The 15,111-nt window shown below is 49.4% G+C and overlaps 1 protein-coding gene across 1 annotated transcript in view; it reads right to left on the bottom strand.

The window, feature by feature from the left end:
* LOC144729098 (partitioning defective 3 homolog B-like) overlaps window positions 1–15,111 on the bottom strand; it is a 98,691-nt gene that overhangs the window by 2,268 nt on the left and 81,312 nt on the right. The window contains 6 exon segments of the mRNA XM_078609013.1: window positions 1,830–1,966; window positions 5,342–5,474; window positions 7,526–7,963; window positions 9,458–9,574; window positions 9,984–10,200; window positions 13,077–13,514. Coding sequence (XP_078465139.1) covers window positions 1,830–1,966; window positions 5,342–5,474; window positions 7,526–7,963; window positions 9,458–9,574; window positions 9,984–10,200; window positions 13,077–13,514 — 1,480 coding nt within the window.

The following is a 15,111-nucleotide window of genomic DNA, read 5'->3' as shown; positions in this document are numbered from 1 at the left end:
CCCCATGGACATCTGTGAAAACGAGCTTAACATCTCATCGGATCCCTCCAGTATAGATAAATATTCCGATTCATTCCCCCCACGGCACGTTTCATTGCGTTAGCGACGCCATCAACCATGGTCGCGTGTTTTCACAGCGTACCATAATCGCCGCCGGGTGAATTATCGCCGTCGACCGAAGAGATTACACGCAGATTCTCCGACGTTCATAAGCACCACAACTCAACGTGGTGGCCACCATCTGCACGTCTTGATCATGCGCGGTGTAACAATAGCCCTTTTTTTTTACCCAGGAATGTACTACTTTGTTACGATGTGTTTTTTCAGCAGTGTCCCACGTCGACGGAGCGGCCAATTCGTAATTAAGTATTTTTATATGTGGAAGGAAAACACAGCACTTGGAGAAAACCCGAACCCATACAAATGAATAGAACTCAAACTCTCAGAAGCAGGTGATGACCTAATTGCTGTACTGACATCTATGGGCCACTTTGTGGCACGGATGTTTACATTTGATCAAGTAGAAATTGTTTACGGCCAAAAAATAAGGGTATGGAGCAGTTACTTAATATTTCGTAAAAAAATATATATAAATATAAAGGCTCATTTTAGGTAAGACAAAAAATCTGGATACAAGTTAGGAAAAATCATGAATACGCATGGATCATGTGATACTTTCCATCATGCTTTTGTCTTTTTAAATATTTAATATGCAATATGGACGGCAACAGGCAAACTACATTTGCATCGTATAAAAAATGCATTTGCCTATTCCTATTTCCTCTGGTTTGTATTTGAAAGTTTTAGGCAAATCTTTAATCAGTTCGCCCGGTTCCAAAAGGATAAGTTTCTAATAGCAACACAACCTCATGCTGCAGTTACATTCATATTGAATTATCTTTCAGAGAGTTACCATAGCACCTCCCCCCACCCCTTTCACCCCTGCCCCCCCCCCCCCCACCGTTATAGATGGACAGAACTAATGCGCACAAATGCTTTCAACCTGAGGTAATGGTTTAAAAATACGAGAATATGACGCAGATGTCAAAAGTCTCCGGGGCGGCCGAGCCGTAAGTACATTCCCACCGCTCGTTGCAGACGCTGATAGTTCGAATCCAGCGGCTGCCGAACCGGCGACTGCTGTCGAAGCAGTCACCGAAGAGTTGCGTGCTGTCCGCTTCGCAAGTGGACGTTGGCGAACCCTCCGGCGTCATTTGCAAGAGGAGGCCATTGTGTGCCGGCGTGGTGGTCCAAACAATAAATAAATAAAGCCGCAAACTACTCGACTGGATTCTAGATTAGAAGTTTTCGTGACTGCAAGGATTCATACTCTTAGTTCTTTCGGTAAAGTCACGTAGGTAAAAAATTGAAATAAAAATTAATACAAATAAAACAATAAAATCACGACGTTTCGGAGGCAACACAAGTCTCCGTCATCAGGTGGGACCGTCGCCTCAGTTTAACACATCGTAGGCTTTCACCGTTATTCATAATAAAGTTGTTTTTGTGGGTGAGATCGCTTAAATATAAATGTGTCGTTAACCCGCCACCACCCTTCAACAGGCAATTGGTAAGGTTTGGGATGTGAACAAAACGTGCCAATTAGTTGTTACTTCAGCACACCGGTGTGTCTCAGAGTAAACCCACAATATTTATAATTCGAGTTCACGTTAACTGGCGATCACAACCAGCTTCATCAGGCGATTTGCCAGAATTGTGAAGAAATCTTCCCTGTTTCCGGTCATCTCCCACGAAAACTTGGCAGCGATAAGATTCGGCGAGAGGTCGCGGGACAAACATGCGGGACAAACAAAGCCGCGATTCCTCACCGCGGCAGGGAGTTGTACCGCCGCCGCGTGGGCGAGAGCAGCCCCTCGCGCTCCTCCTGCCGCCTGCGCTGCTGCTGCTGCTGCATCTCGACGGACACAGAGTGGCGGCCGCTCCAGTGCTCCGTGGGCCCCGGAACCTGGGTGGGCACACACGCGGACATCGGCCACGCGTCCTCACGGCAGAGGTCGCAAACGGGTTTTGATTCCTTACCCGTACCCGTACCCGGCCGCACCAGGGTCGCAAACGGGTACCCGTACCCTACCCGATACCCGGCTACCCGTACCCGGCCGGGTATCGGGTAGGGTACGGGTATCGGGTACCCGATTGTGACCTCTGGGATGAAGTCATGTTGCAGGCGCGGGTGGGTTGATTCTAGGAACTTGAATTGTGAGAAGAGACAAGACATTGGGAAATGAGTGACAAACGGTGACTCACCAGTGACTCACGGCCTACCTGTACCCTGCCGCACCACGGTCGCAAATGGGTACCTGTCCCCGGCCGGGTACGGGTAGCCGGGTATCGGGTAGGGTACGGGTATCGGGTACCCGGTTGCGACCTCTGCCTCACAGGTCGCAGGGTGGGGTGGAAACTAGGAGGGGTCGGTACCGACGGGACAGAAACGCGTGCCCGGCGTTAACGCTACCACGGGGATGGGGGAACCCTTCCCTTACGGAGGGTCGAATAGAAATGTCAGATGTCCTAGGAGGGGACACACATGAACACAGTGGTTGATACACGGGTTACGGGCCCAGGCCAAATATTTAACTTGTTGGTACCACCTGAGATGACCAAACTTGAGTTGTACCATCATCTTAGAATCATCAACAAAAGTGAACGATACAATGACCCTATTTAATACGTTTGTTATCATGCAAACCACTATTATTAGCCATCCACATAAACTGGTAACACTAAATACTTGCCACCTCTATTAGTACAGAATTCAGCTCTGCGAGATGAACTACGTTCGCTACGAACGCGGCAAACTCGAGTTCAATTCCCTACCATAGCTTCGAACATCTGCAGTGAGTGATATCTGAATACTCCTGTCCCCTGCCCGCTGTGGAATGACACAGCATGGGAAGACCTTCATCCAGCAGTGGATTGACAACGGGCTGTGAATTATGACCCTATATAATAATAAAACATCAACGGCCCTCATAGTAAACGCCCCGAGCATCAGAAAGTTGAAACGAAGGATGCAGATTGCAAAAAAAGTGGGAGGTTTTTTTCCTCTTGAAATTATTAAAAAACGAGAGAGGGAGCGAAGGGGGGAAAAGGGGTATGAGGAGGCGATGGCAGACGGCGGCGAGAGGGCAGCCGCGTGAACTCCTCGCTGAGAAAGGGGAGTCTCTGTCAAATCGCAAAACTGCAACGGGTCCCAGGGGGCACGCACAGCAACTGAGCTTGGAAGCAGAGGCAGCCACCCTCGTGATTTATACAAAAAACACAAGGCAGGTGGGGCGAACGGCTAGGAAGTCGGAGCCCTGGGCTCACGCCACTCAGATCCTGGGGTTGGAATCCAGGTTTCAGCCTCCTGTGATTAAACCAGATTCTCAAGTGTAGACCAGTTGATGATCACGGGCCTCTCACCGACTTCTGCACATAATATGACTGAACACCAGCTCGGAGAATTAAACAAAATATCGGTTTGACAGTCACGCGATGAATGCTACTCTCCGTCGCAGGCCGGGTGGCAAAGTGTTATGCCCGACTGTGTGGACTAGAAGTCACGTGGAGCGATCTCCGAGGTAGCTCTGCAATATCAACTTCCGCGGGCCATTCTCTGTCACGTTCCGCTGCGCGAGTTCTTCAGGACACCGACAGCACCATCGGGATAACACTGAGGGGCAATAGATGCTAATGAGAAACTAATTAAAATGAACGCCATGACCTGGACCCAGCGAGCATCCCCCCAGACAAAAGAACACAGAGAAGGGCCAGAATCCGCTTTTTTTTAGTCGCTAAACTGAAACTCAAGTCGGTGTGCAAAGTGCTTGCACGTGCCCCTAAAATATCAACTCCGGGGTAAAAAAAAAAAAAGTGTTTTACCAGGTTCCCTCTGCACTGCACTTTGCCGGCTTTTAACAAAAACCAGAGCTGCCAAAAGCCAGCCTTCACTTCGCAAAATTGCCTCTCGACACGAAGCACTCCTTCGTAGGTGTATTTATTCTTAATTACGTTGCTTTTTCTTTTTTAGATCTCATCCATGCAATGGATTTTAAATAGAGACCCTCGCCCGGATAATCTGCCTGGCAGGTCTGTGGGGGTGCAGCAAGGGCCATGCCTGGTTGGCCGTGCTAATTGAGTTAATCACGCCAATCTACTACGCAGCTCGAGTGGGGGGGCATGTGGGACATACCGGCAGGGAAGGGGGGGGGGCAGTGGGCAGTGTGCGTGTGCTGTGTAGCGCTGTGTAGGACGTGTAGGGCTGTGTAGGACTATAGGAGTGTATAGGGCTGTATAGGGCTGTGTAGGGCTGTATAGGACTGTATAGGGCTGTGTAGTGCTGTGTAGCGCTGTGTAGCGCTGTGTAGGACTTGTAGGGCTGTGTAGGACTATAGGGCTGTGTAGGGCTGTATAGGGCTGTGTAGTGCTGTGTAGGGCTGTATAGGGCTGTGTAGGACTGTATAGGGCTGTATAGGGCTGTGTAGTGCTGTGTAGTGCTGTGTAGGGCTGTATAGGGCTGTATAGGACTGTGTAGTGCTGTGTAGGGCTGTATAGGGCTGTATAGGACTGTGTAGGGCTGTGTAGGGCTGTGTAGCGCGCGCACACAGCAACACCGCACCTCCCTGCTTTGATTCTCCTCGAAGATACGGATGGGTGTCACCACCAACCGCGTATGAACATCAACAGGCCGATATGCACATCTCCTTCACGAGCGGAAAGTTTAAAGACATGAGCCACTGTGCACTTGTGGCCATGCAACCCAAACTGTGGACCAAGAAGTAAACCACTCTGGTCTGCACCCCTTCAACGGAGGAGGAAAAGCTAAATTACACGAACCCTCTGCTGAAGCCACCTCGTGGCTCACAGACCTCGACATTGGTTGGCACTTAGCTCCTGAACATAATATTGCCATATACTAGAAGACCTTGGATTGCTAGTAACTTGATCTGCGAGTGTTTTGCAAGACGAGAAAACAATTTAAATAAATATGAATTTGATAAACGAGCGAGGCCTTGCAATATGAGTAGTACGTGCATACGCATTGTCTGCCGAGCGTCACGTGATCACACCTGATATACGAGTGCTTTGATATACGAGTGCTTTGGATTACAAACACATTTCCGGAACGAATTATGCTCGCAATCCAAGGTTTTACTGTTCTAGAATATAACTTTAATCCATAATGGATCATGGCAGATGATGAAGGGTGATGAATAATTCAGTGGTGGCCATCCTTGTGGTGCAATGCAGGAACCTGCAAGCAGGCTGTGTTAAGGCAGAACCTCTTTTCGCACCGCACGTAGCCAGCCGTGCCAGATCGGAGGTGCGGGGGGGGATTTACCGGTCCGGTCATCCCGTCGGCTGAGCCGGCGTCCGTCGTCCGTGCCTCGTCGGCGCGCAGCTTCTGGAACTCGTGCCGCAGCTGAGCGACGCGCTCCTCGCTGCTCGAGGGTGGACGAGTGCCGCCGCTACCGCTGGTGGTGGTTGGCGGGGGAGGCGAGAGAGAGAAGCACGCTGACATTTCTGTGTAGCGAGCTACGACGCGTGCCATTTATAAAACATTATCGCGCGTAGAGTCACATTGTACTTAATTACGTACGGGTTTCCGTTGCGTCATGCGACTTCACATATGTACCCAAAATTCGCCGTAACATGCGGTTTCAATTTACTCAGAAGTGGTTACGCGGTCGGCCGTGGGACAACATTGTACTTTATGCGAAACTCGCTTTGTGATTTTTTTTGTTGGAACACATCTACCGCACGAAGCGAGGGAAACCCGTATTGTGTATTTACATTGAGAATGTAGGCATTGATAAATCATACGGCCCTTTATCAGTCCACCCTGTCAGTTAAGGAGGTTGTTTGACCATACCTCACCTTGTCGGTCAGTGCGGGTTAGTGAAGCAGGTGCGCACCCAGGACCAGTTCAGATTTCACTCGCCACTTACACATTTTTTTTTATCCCCCGCAACTGAAAATCAGTTCCTCGAAAGCTCTTTTGACACGCGGCAGAACGCGGCGCACGCATGCATGAAACAACCCGACGGCACGTTCAGGGAGAGGAGCGAACATCACCGACCGAAACGTGGCAAAAGAAGAAAAACAACAACAACACACTGCCGCCCGCTCGCTCCCCGCTTGAAACAAAAACCGGTTTCAAAAGCGGCAATCGAGTGCCCGTATTTGTTGTCGTTGCGAAGCGAGCCGGTGTTTTTCAAGGGCCGGTTCGCGTGCACCCACCCGCCCCGTCTGCAAGTCGCCATTGTTGCAGGCCACCCCCGCCGCCACCCGCACCGCCACGAAATACAGGAAGCCAATCCTGCCCTGTTTGTTTATTCAATGCACGTGTCCTTTCACCTTCGCTTATAAATTGTCCGCTAAAAATGTACAACTTGTTGCTGGAACTCCGCGGAGGTCTTCCAAGAGTTTAAAAAGAAACGTGTCTCTGGAACGTCTCTCTCTTAGAAAATCTCAACAAAAAAATTCCGGCGGAGCCAAGCGTAACAAAAACCCATGCGACTTGCGGTCAAGACGAGCCCGGCGCTTGCCAACGATAAGAGTCACAAAGCGAAGAGGGAAATGAGCAATCAGAGCCACCCCAGTGACAGACGAACACCGGGCACTCCTCGTTTCCCGGCATCCACGCCGAGCCAGTGGTAGAAATGTTGCACACTCTCTTCAGGTGCCTATGGCACAGACGCATCCTAATCAAAGGATAACTGCCAATGGCATCCTCTCTAAAAGTTGGACAGCCACACTGGGCGATTTCTCATTCTACTAAACCAGGGGTCGGCAACCTACGGCTCCGGAGCCGCATGCGGCTCTTTACGGGCTGCTTCTTGACGATATGTACGTATGTACAGTATGTACTCAGATGCATTGCGGCTCTTGAAATACTGAATTTTGTACCGAATTGGAAAGAAATGGCTCTTCTTGTTATTTTGGTTGCCGACCCCTGTACTAAACCATCAGAGATCCTTATAAAGATGTCAAATATGACGATGATGATGTTGTGGTGGTGGTATCCGAGTCAACCACGATCTGCTGCCAAAATGAGCTTTCCATAAAGTGCAATAGAACGTATAATACACTCGTTGAAACAGTTTAGCCAGACACATGCAATAATAATAATTAAGATGAATGATGAGTCGTGACAGGGAGGGTAGTAGTGACAGCATAATGAAGAGGTAATGAATGAATAGGTAAGGAAGAGGTGATGACCAATGACTGAGAGGCAGCCAAACGAAGGAAGAAACGAAGGAAAAACGAAAGCCAATAAAGGAACTAATGAAAAAACAAATGAAGGAAGAAGCCCAAGATTACATCCAGTGTGAAGATGCATCAATAAAATCAGCTCGTTCGTGGGTGCTCAGCAGATTACTACTTCGCAAGGCCGTTAGAGATGGTGACAGCCTCTTGGATGCCTTCATCCAGCAGTGTATTCATCACAGCTGCTGACGAAGATGACGACGACGATGACGCGCGATTGGCAACAAACTAAAACTTCCGCATCGTCCAAACCTACCCGCCAGATCGCGGCGCCGACAACCTCCGCGTCTTGTCCACCTTCGCGTACAGCGCGTCGATGTCCGCGTCCGCCACGACACCCAGGGCATTCTGGGTAGCGGCGACCGGGGCGGCGGTGGCAGCCGGGGTCGAGGAGGCGACGCGTTCAGACGCCGTCGCCCCGCGGTCCTCCGCCACCAGGAAGTGCGACACCCTGGCGTACGCGGGGTCCAGGTCGTCGTCCTCCACCTCCAGCAGCGCCGCGGCGGGAAGGGACGGCAGCGGCTCGGACGCGATGGAGGCGGCGTTGCCGCGGGACTCGGGCGGGGAAGACGGACGGTGGCGGGACTCGGGGCCGCGGCGGCTCGCCGCGCCGAGGCTGTCGCGCTCGCGCTGCAGCTTGAGCTCGCGGTCGCGCGCCTGCTGCTCGCGCAGCTCGCGGTGCTTCGCCTGGATCCTGCGCCCGACGGACGGACGGTGCGCGCGCCATGCGTGACGGGGTTGAAGGATTGCGCGCAGATGGGAGCCACGATCCGAATTATGCACAAAGACGTTGGGATTGGAACGATTCCCGCACCCCTCCGCACTCCCCTACCGCCCCTCCCTGCACCCCCCCCCCCCCACTTACTTCCCCCCCCCCCCCCCAAAGCCATATCTTGCCCCCACCCCATTACCCATCAATTGTCCCTTTGGGCTCGTAATTTTGGGGTCGTAATTTTGTTCAGCAATCAACTCCCTGTGGTGAATGTAACAAGCCACGAGTAACAACATTTTTTTTACGCAAGCATAAACATCTAAACTTGCCAGACAGACACGCACCTGCCGGGCGAGGAGGTCGTCTTTGCCAGGAGTCAAAACAGCAAGAAGGTTGCTAAAAAATAGGACCTTTCTTATTTTTTTTATACTAAGATAGTGGCAAAAGGTCCCATTTTGTAGCTGCTCACCCCAAGCTATAAATGCTCTGATAGTGCATTGTCTTTGGCGTTCTCTGGTCTGACACTGGTGAGACGAGGCCCTAAAGAAGGCTGTCTCTGGTGTAGGCAAATCCGTTTTGAAAAAATGCATACAGTATATGATCAGAGCATGTTTGTTTGCATGTTTACTACAAGCACCTTGTGTGGCTAATGCGAACTTGATTCCTTGCAAAAGATTTCTATTTGTTTTTTTCAATATCTTAACACCTCTTTTATTACCAGAAAGGGTAAAATCATAAGAAGGTTGCTGATATGCTATAGGGACGCAGACAGGAAGGGAGCAAAGGGCAGTTTGATCTTTGACCTTGGCCTCAGAATGAGAGGGGGCCGCGTCTGGAATTTTACTCTGGGTCTCATTAACAGTTTTGGCAGGCCAGACAGGCCATCTGTGATCCAAGAAGCGTTCTTCTCCTCTCATGTGTTTTCTCCGGGCACTCTGGTTTCCTCCCACATGAAACACAAAGGTTTACCTGAACGTAATCCTATCTGGCGCACGGTCACATAAAACGCTCTCCCCCCCGTTCCTCCCCCCAGGAGAGTTCCCCACCGTTTCCTCGCTGCTTAAAAGGCACAGGGCCACACGCCCGGTCACCAAAGGCCTTGGGGACTCGGGAGTCATTTAATCCTGGCAGCTACGATGCTCTCGGCGTCCCAGAGGAAGCGCAGATGGAGAGCAGTGGAAAGGATGGAGATGGAGAGTGAAAGAGGAAGGAGGGATGGAGGAAGAGTGGAAGAGAGTGGATAGGGATGGAGAGGAATTGGAGGGATGGAGAGAGTGAGACGAAGGCGGGGGATAGAGACAGAGAGGAAGTGGGAAAGAGTAGGTAGGATGGAGAGGGTGGGACAGGGAGGAAGAATGGGATGGAAAGGGAGACAGATTGAGAGGGAAAGATGGTTAGGGAGATTAAAGTGAATCAGAGGGATGGAGAGGAAGTGAGATAGTGTGCGAGGGAACATGCGAGTAACGTGGGCCCCACCTCTCCTGCTCCCTCCTCATTATGCTGATCTCCTCGTCGGTGAGGATGCTGTCATCTCTCCTCGATCCCTTCCTCTCCACCTTCACCGCTTTCTCTTCTTTTTTGCTCTTCCCAAACCTGCGATACACATCAAGCACAGATGTAACTTGCACAAAACGCGATTCAAACGACACAAAGAAGTTTATGCATATGCATGGAATTCTGTAACGATTTCCAAACTGTGTTTGTCTTCGCAAGTTTTTTATTAGCAGCACGGAAGCCGACGTGTGGGTGTCTGGGCAAACAAACTAAAAGTTTGCGCATTTTTAAATCGTTAATTTTGTTCTCGGTTGAGTTTACACATTATGGGCAACCCTTGGACAGTCGGGACGGACAGGGCTCACGTAGAAAAACGATAAACAGTACACGGCACGATGCTAAAAATGGGACAAGAAAAATAATCAACCCGGGGGAATCCAACGGTGACCCCCGAATCTCTGTGGGGTGGGTGAATCGTGACACGGCTGTCATGTACTCTGTACTCTACCTGAACATAACTCCCAGTCCCTTCATGATGCCCTCCTTCTTCTCCTTGTCCCTGTCCTTGCCGCGCTCCTTCTCCGGCTTGCTCTTCTTCTCCTTTCCTGCCGTGCCGCGGCCGTTGTGCCGTCCCCGGGGTGATCCCGGTTGCGAGAGCGACTGGAGGCGGTTGGTGAGGGCCTTCGGCGGGCGCCAGCGAGGGCTGTCCACCGTCTCCTCCTCCACTGCAAGGCGCGACGCAGAGAGGCGGGAGCCGCTGTTATCAGTCTCGCAGCGGAGCCAGTCGGCGTCAGGTGGTGACGGCTCTCGGGAAATTCCACCATCAGCAAAGGGAATAATCAAACATGACTCCTTGTAAAAAAAGGTGTCAGTTTTGTTGCCAGATAAAAGGGTAAAAAAAACAATGATCATATTTTGATACTGGCAAAGGAGGTTCCAATGGTGTAAATGATTACCCCGAGCTCTCATACTCTGATGGTGCATTGTCTTTGAGTTGTGCGCCTTTTGGCGTCATCTGGTCCAACACCATGTGAGACTAGGCTCTAAGAAAAGCTGTCTCGGGTGTGGACCAATCAATTTCAAGGACAGTGCATACATTATCAGAGTTGTGTTTTTTGTTTGCATTCTGACCGCAGGTATTGTGGTCAATGCAAACATGACTCCTTGTAAAAAAGGTGTCAGTTTTGTTGCCAGATAAAATGGTAAAAAAAATATATCATATTTTGCTACTGGCAATGGAGGTTACAATGGTGGAATAATTAGACCTCGGGCAGCGGTGATTGGGGCTCGCGATTATCGGTCTGAATTGGGACGAGGGGGTTTCATCTCGGTAAGGTGTGTCTGGGTCGTCTATCGTGACCTTATTTTACTTTACTAAGTTTTTGTTTATATATCCGAACCCAAAAACTGATGAGAAATTCATATTTCTTCATGCACGTCTGTTTCGGTGCGTACCGCGTTACACTGTAAGCCACGCGGCTCCGCATCTGCCGCAGCATCATCCAGACTTTGTTTGCTGCTGTTTGAGGCCACATTCTTAGCAGTAATCCCTGCAGTTTTGGATAAACATATACTGTACATCTTTTTTTAAGTGCTACCCTTTTATAAATCCACTGCAGAATGAAATTTTTCACCATGCCGTGGCGTTCATCGGGGTTGTTTGACCATATTTCTCCATGCGAAGAAGAGTTTTATAGTTCATCAGATTCCTCCAGCATAAATAAATATTCTGATTCTGAGTTCAGACATCACTCCCCGATGGCGTTAGCCATGGACAAGAATAGGTCACCAGGTCCAGCGAGCAGTGCGCTAACCACCACAAGCGGGCTCTATTAACGTGACCAAATCTAGCAGCGTCTCTCTCCCGGTAAAAAAACTAACACTATCCATTGACACATTACAGAAACTGTTATCAAAGCTTTTGCTAATTACCATTACAAAGCAATCAGACGAATGTCAACCGAAGCCAAAAACAACGTTCGAAGAACTCCAAACATTTGACGTTCAAAGAACTCAAAACATTCGTGCTCAGAGATGAGAATCTAAACAGGCATCGCCCAGCGTCCGAATCAATTTTGCGCAAACCGAATTCGCGACATGACCCGGGTGGGGATAATTTTTTTTATCCGCTCCTGCCCGCGACCCAAATCAAATCCTTAGCGTTCATATGCTTTCACAGCTGCGTCTAAACAGGCAGGAAGTTTAAAATGTTAACGTGAAACAGAAGGCCCTGAGGGAACCGGCCTAGTTGAAGCGTGGGGGCCCCCAACGTCTTGAGCTGTTTACACTGCATCCCCCCCCCCCCCCCCCCCAAGCCACCGTGATCACAAGGCAACACTCTTCCTGCACACAGCAGCAAGTCAAGTCTTCCTTCGGATTCATGTTCTCTTTTTTGTTGTTGTTGTTGTCGTTGTTTAAATATCACCGCCAACGACACGCTCTCCTCCTCCCCGCCCCCCCCCCCCCCCTCCTTGACGCGACACGTTCAGTCAAAAAATACAAAACGGCGCACGGGGCAAATGCGGACACGTCGCAGCATCGTACAGGTCAAGGGGGGAGACAAAAAAACCACTGCTGAGGAACAACAAGAGTGCCGAGCAGGGCCACCTGCACCTGAAAACCAAGAGGACCGAAATGAAGGGGTTTACACGACTCCCTCAGCCCAGATGTTGACTACCTCGCCTGTATACAGGAGGTCGTGGGGGTCGATCCCTACCCTGACGCCTCTCTCTCCCCGTGGTCGCGTTGATTTTTCTCCGGGTCCTCCGGTATTTCCCTCCACATTTAAAATAAACACGAGTATTTGGCTGCTATAAATTTCCACACGATAAGCCACTTCGTCGCGTTATCATTTGTGGCCAGGTCACTTCTGAAAAAGAGCGAAACAGCTCAGCGGAGGCCTTACCTAGTCAAATAAAACATTGTTTCGTTTCGTTTTCAGTGTGAAAAACGTGTGGAGATACGCACTTTGTCCTCCAGACAGTCACAATTTAATCACTTTTTCGGCGTCTGGAACACTCAGACAGTCTCTCTCAAGACTGGCGGCCCAAGGCCACCACCCCAAGCTCATTTTATTTACAGTATACTTGTTGCAAGGGTTAGTTGGCAAGTTGAACATTGTGAGCTGTTATTTTTTGCATTTATCAGTTTGTAAGTTTGTGTTTTGCCATGTTGGCTAATTATTTGAGCCACTCAAATAATTACAAACTAACACGTTAATTAGTTTGGTAATTAACCTGTTCGTTTTAAAAATTTAAAGTGTATTGGTTAACTTTGTTTTTCATATGTTCATTCATAAGGCCATTAAATTAATTTGTTTAGTATTCTAAGCTTTGGAGCGAGTTTAATTAACTTGTTAGTTTATTCGTAGGTTAATTAGTTGTCTCGTCAAAACATTTGTTGATATTTTTCGTTTGTAAATTTGGTGATCAGCTTGTTAATTAGTTCGCTTGCTAGCCTGTATGTTCACGATCGTGTGTAAGAGTTTGTAGGTGCATTTACTCAGTAAGCCGTGAAATCTTTTAATTTCTTAGTTTACAAGCAAAGTTTGCGCGCATGCGCGGGCAAATCCCGTCTGTCCGTTTGCCGACGCGACACTTACACGTGTCGGGGTCGCTGACCTCTCCCTCCCCGCGCCCGTGCCGGCTGGAGCCGGCGCTGCGCGACTCGGTGACCCACGACTCTGCGTCGCTGGCGCCCGTCCCCGCACCACCACCGCCGCCGCCACCGCCCTCCTCGTACGACTTGTCGATGGCGGCCCGGAAGCTGGCGTTGCAAGCTCGCCCGCGGCCGAGGCCGGAGCGTGGGCGTCCCGGCGAGAAGACGCCGTGGCCGCCCATGTCGTCACCACCGTCGCCTCCGTCGTAGTCGTCATCGTCGTCGTCGTCGTCGTAGTAGAAGTCGCCGTCGTGATGGCGATCGCCGCCGCCACCGCCGCCGTCGTTGGCTCCCGACGCCGCGGCCACCGCGGCCTGAAGGCTCTCGAGCGAGCTGGACATGACCAGGCCGAGCGAAGGGCCTACACTCCTCGTGTTCCAGCCTTAGGGAGTAATGATACACGAGTGACTTAATTTTTTTTGTTACGTTTTTGATTGGTTTTTACTTTCCTAACGGCTTTCATTCCAATTGCGCTATCGGCACCATGTGGTGAGACGACGCGTCCTCTCGGAACTCTCGTGGCGCATTAGCCCACGTTCGAGAACGGCTTGTGGAAGGATGTTTCACAGAACTACTTCTGAGATTCATTCAGGTGACAGCCCAATTCCCAGTACGGAATATTTTTCAGTACTGGGAATTAACCAAATTAAGTGAAATACCATATTTAATAGGGCCTTTACTTGCAGTGATTGATGACTGGATTTGCAACAATCACCTTACTACACTTGAGAACCTGGTCTGATTTTGGGTGTCTGCTGGGATTCAGTGCTCAATCCCGAGTTACCCGGCCAGTTCTTTTGATAATAAACCATTCACTTATCTTGAATAATCCACATAGCAATCAGTTCAGTGTTGATTTAAACTTATTGGCAGTGATCGTCAACAACGTAAAATTTGTGCTATAATCGGCACCGTTTTTTTGTGTTGTTATCGGAGAACAGCGTCTCCCTTCCAACAACCACGAGATTTCTGCTGCCAAACGTTAATCTCTCAAAATAGTTACTTTAAAAAATCGCAAGAAAATACACAACCGTAACTCTCGCAGCTGGGCCGAAACAAATGAGATTAGAAAAACTAATTTGATGATGGGTATTTATGAGCGCGGTTACTGGCGATGGGCATGAGATCATCAACTTGCCAACTCCGGCAAAACCATTATGTGCCCCCCCCCCCTCCCCCCCCAAGCAAGCCACGCACCCCCCTTTAACAACTTAACTCACGCCACATGCATGCGGAAATCAGTTACAACCATATATTTGTTAATTTAAATTAATACAAAAATCTCCCAAATATTTAATCGTTGCTGATTATGAGCCAACCCCGAAAACCGTTCCCACACGGGGAAATCAAGGTGTTGGGCTCAACAAATAGCGGATGTTTATTCTGGTGGCCGTGTCTCTCTCAGGTGGCTGACGTTTGCTCGGTGAACGTTAAAACTGAGCTCCACTGGAGCCTGGGGCATTCAACAACAAAAATAACCCACTTCTAAAAACCTTAAATGCACACACATGGACAGCAGCGGGATCTAATAGGCGGCAGACACCCACCCGTCACCACGCGACTGTCTTGGCCGCTGGCCTGCACCAGTACCAACTGGGGTGGCAGGTGCAAACCTCGATTTTCTTCGAGAATTTTAGGTCGAGATCACAAATTATTATGATAGCAAGATCCTTGTGGTAGCCTTGCGAGATAACGAAAAACCCAATGTTTTTAAACGGAACCATATTATATTTTTTATAGATCATTCAGGAATGTAAAAACATTTAATATGAAACGTCTACATATAATGAATAATGTGTCTTTTAAACCATCTTCTTTGGGTCTTTCGGTAAAGTCACGGAGAACAAAAAAAAATAACCAAAAAAAATACGTTTCGATCCTGATGAAGATTGCTTGTGTTGCGATCGAAACGTCGTAGTTTTTTTGTTATAATTTTTTTTGTTCTACGTGACTTTATCGAAAGACCCAAAGAATATGAA

The sequence above is a fragment of the Lampetra planeri genome, chromosome 31 (assembly GCF_965212315.1).
Source record: "Lampetra planeri chromosome 31, kcLamPlan1.2.h2, whole genome shotgun sequence".
Classification (NCBI taxonomy): domain Eukaryota; kingdom Metazoa; phylum Chordata; class Hyperoartia; order Petromyzontiformes; family Petromyzontidae; genus Lampetra; species Lampetra planeri.
The sequence above is the reverse complement of the archived record's forward strand: the minus strand, read 5'-3'. Positions and strand labels throughout refer to the sequence as shown.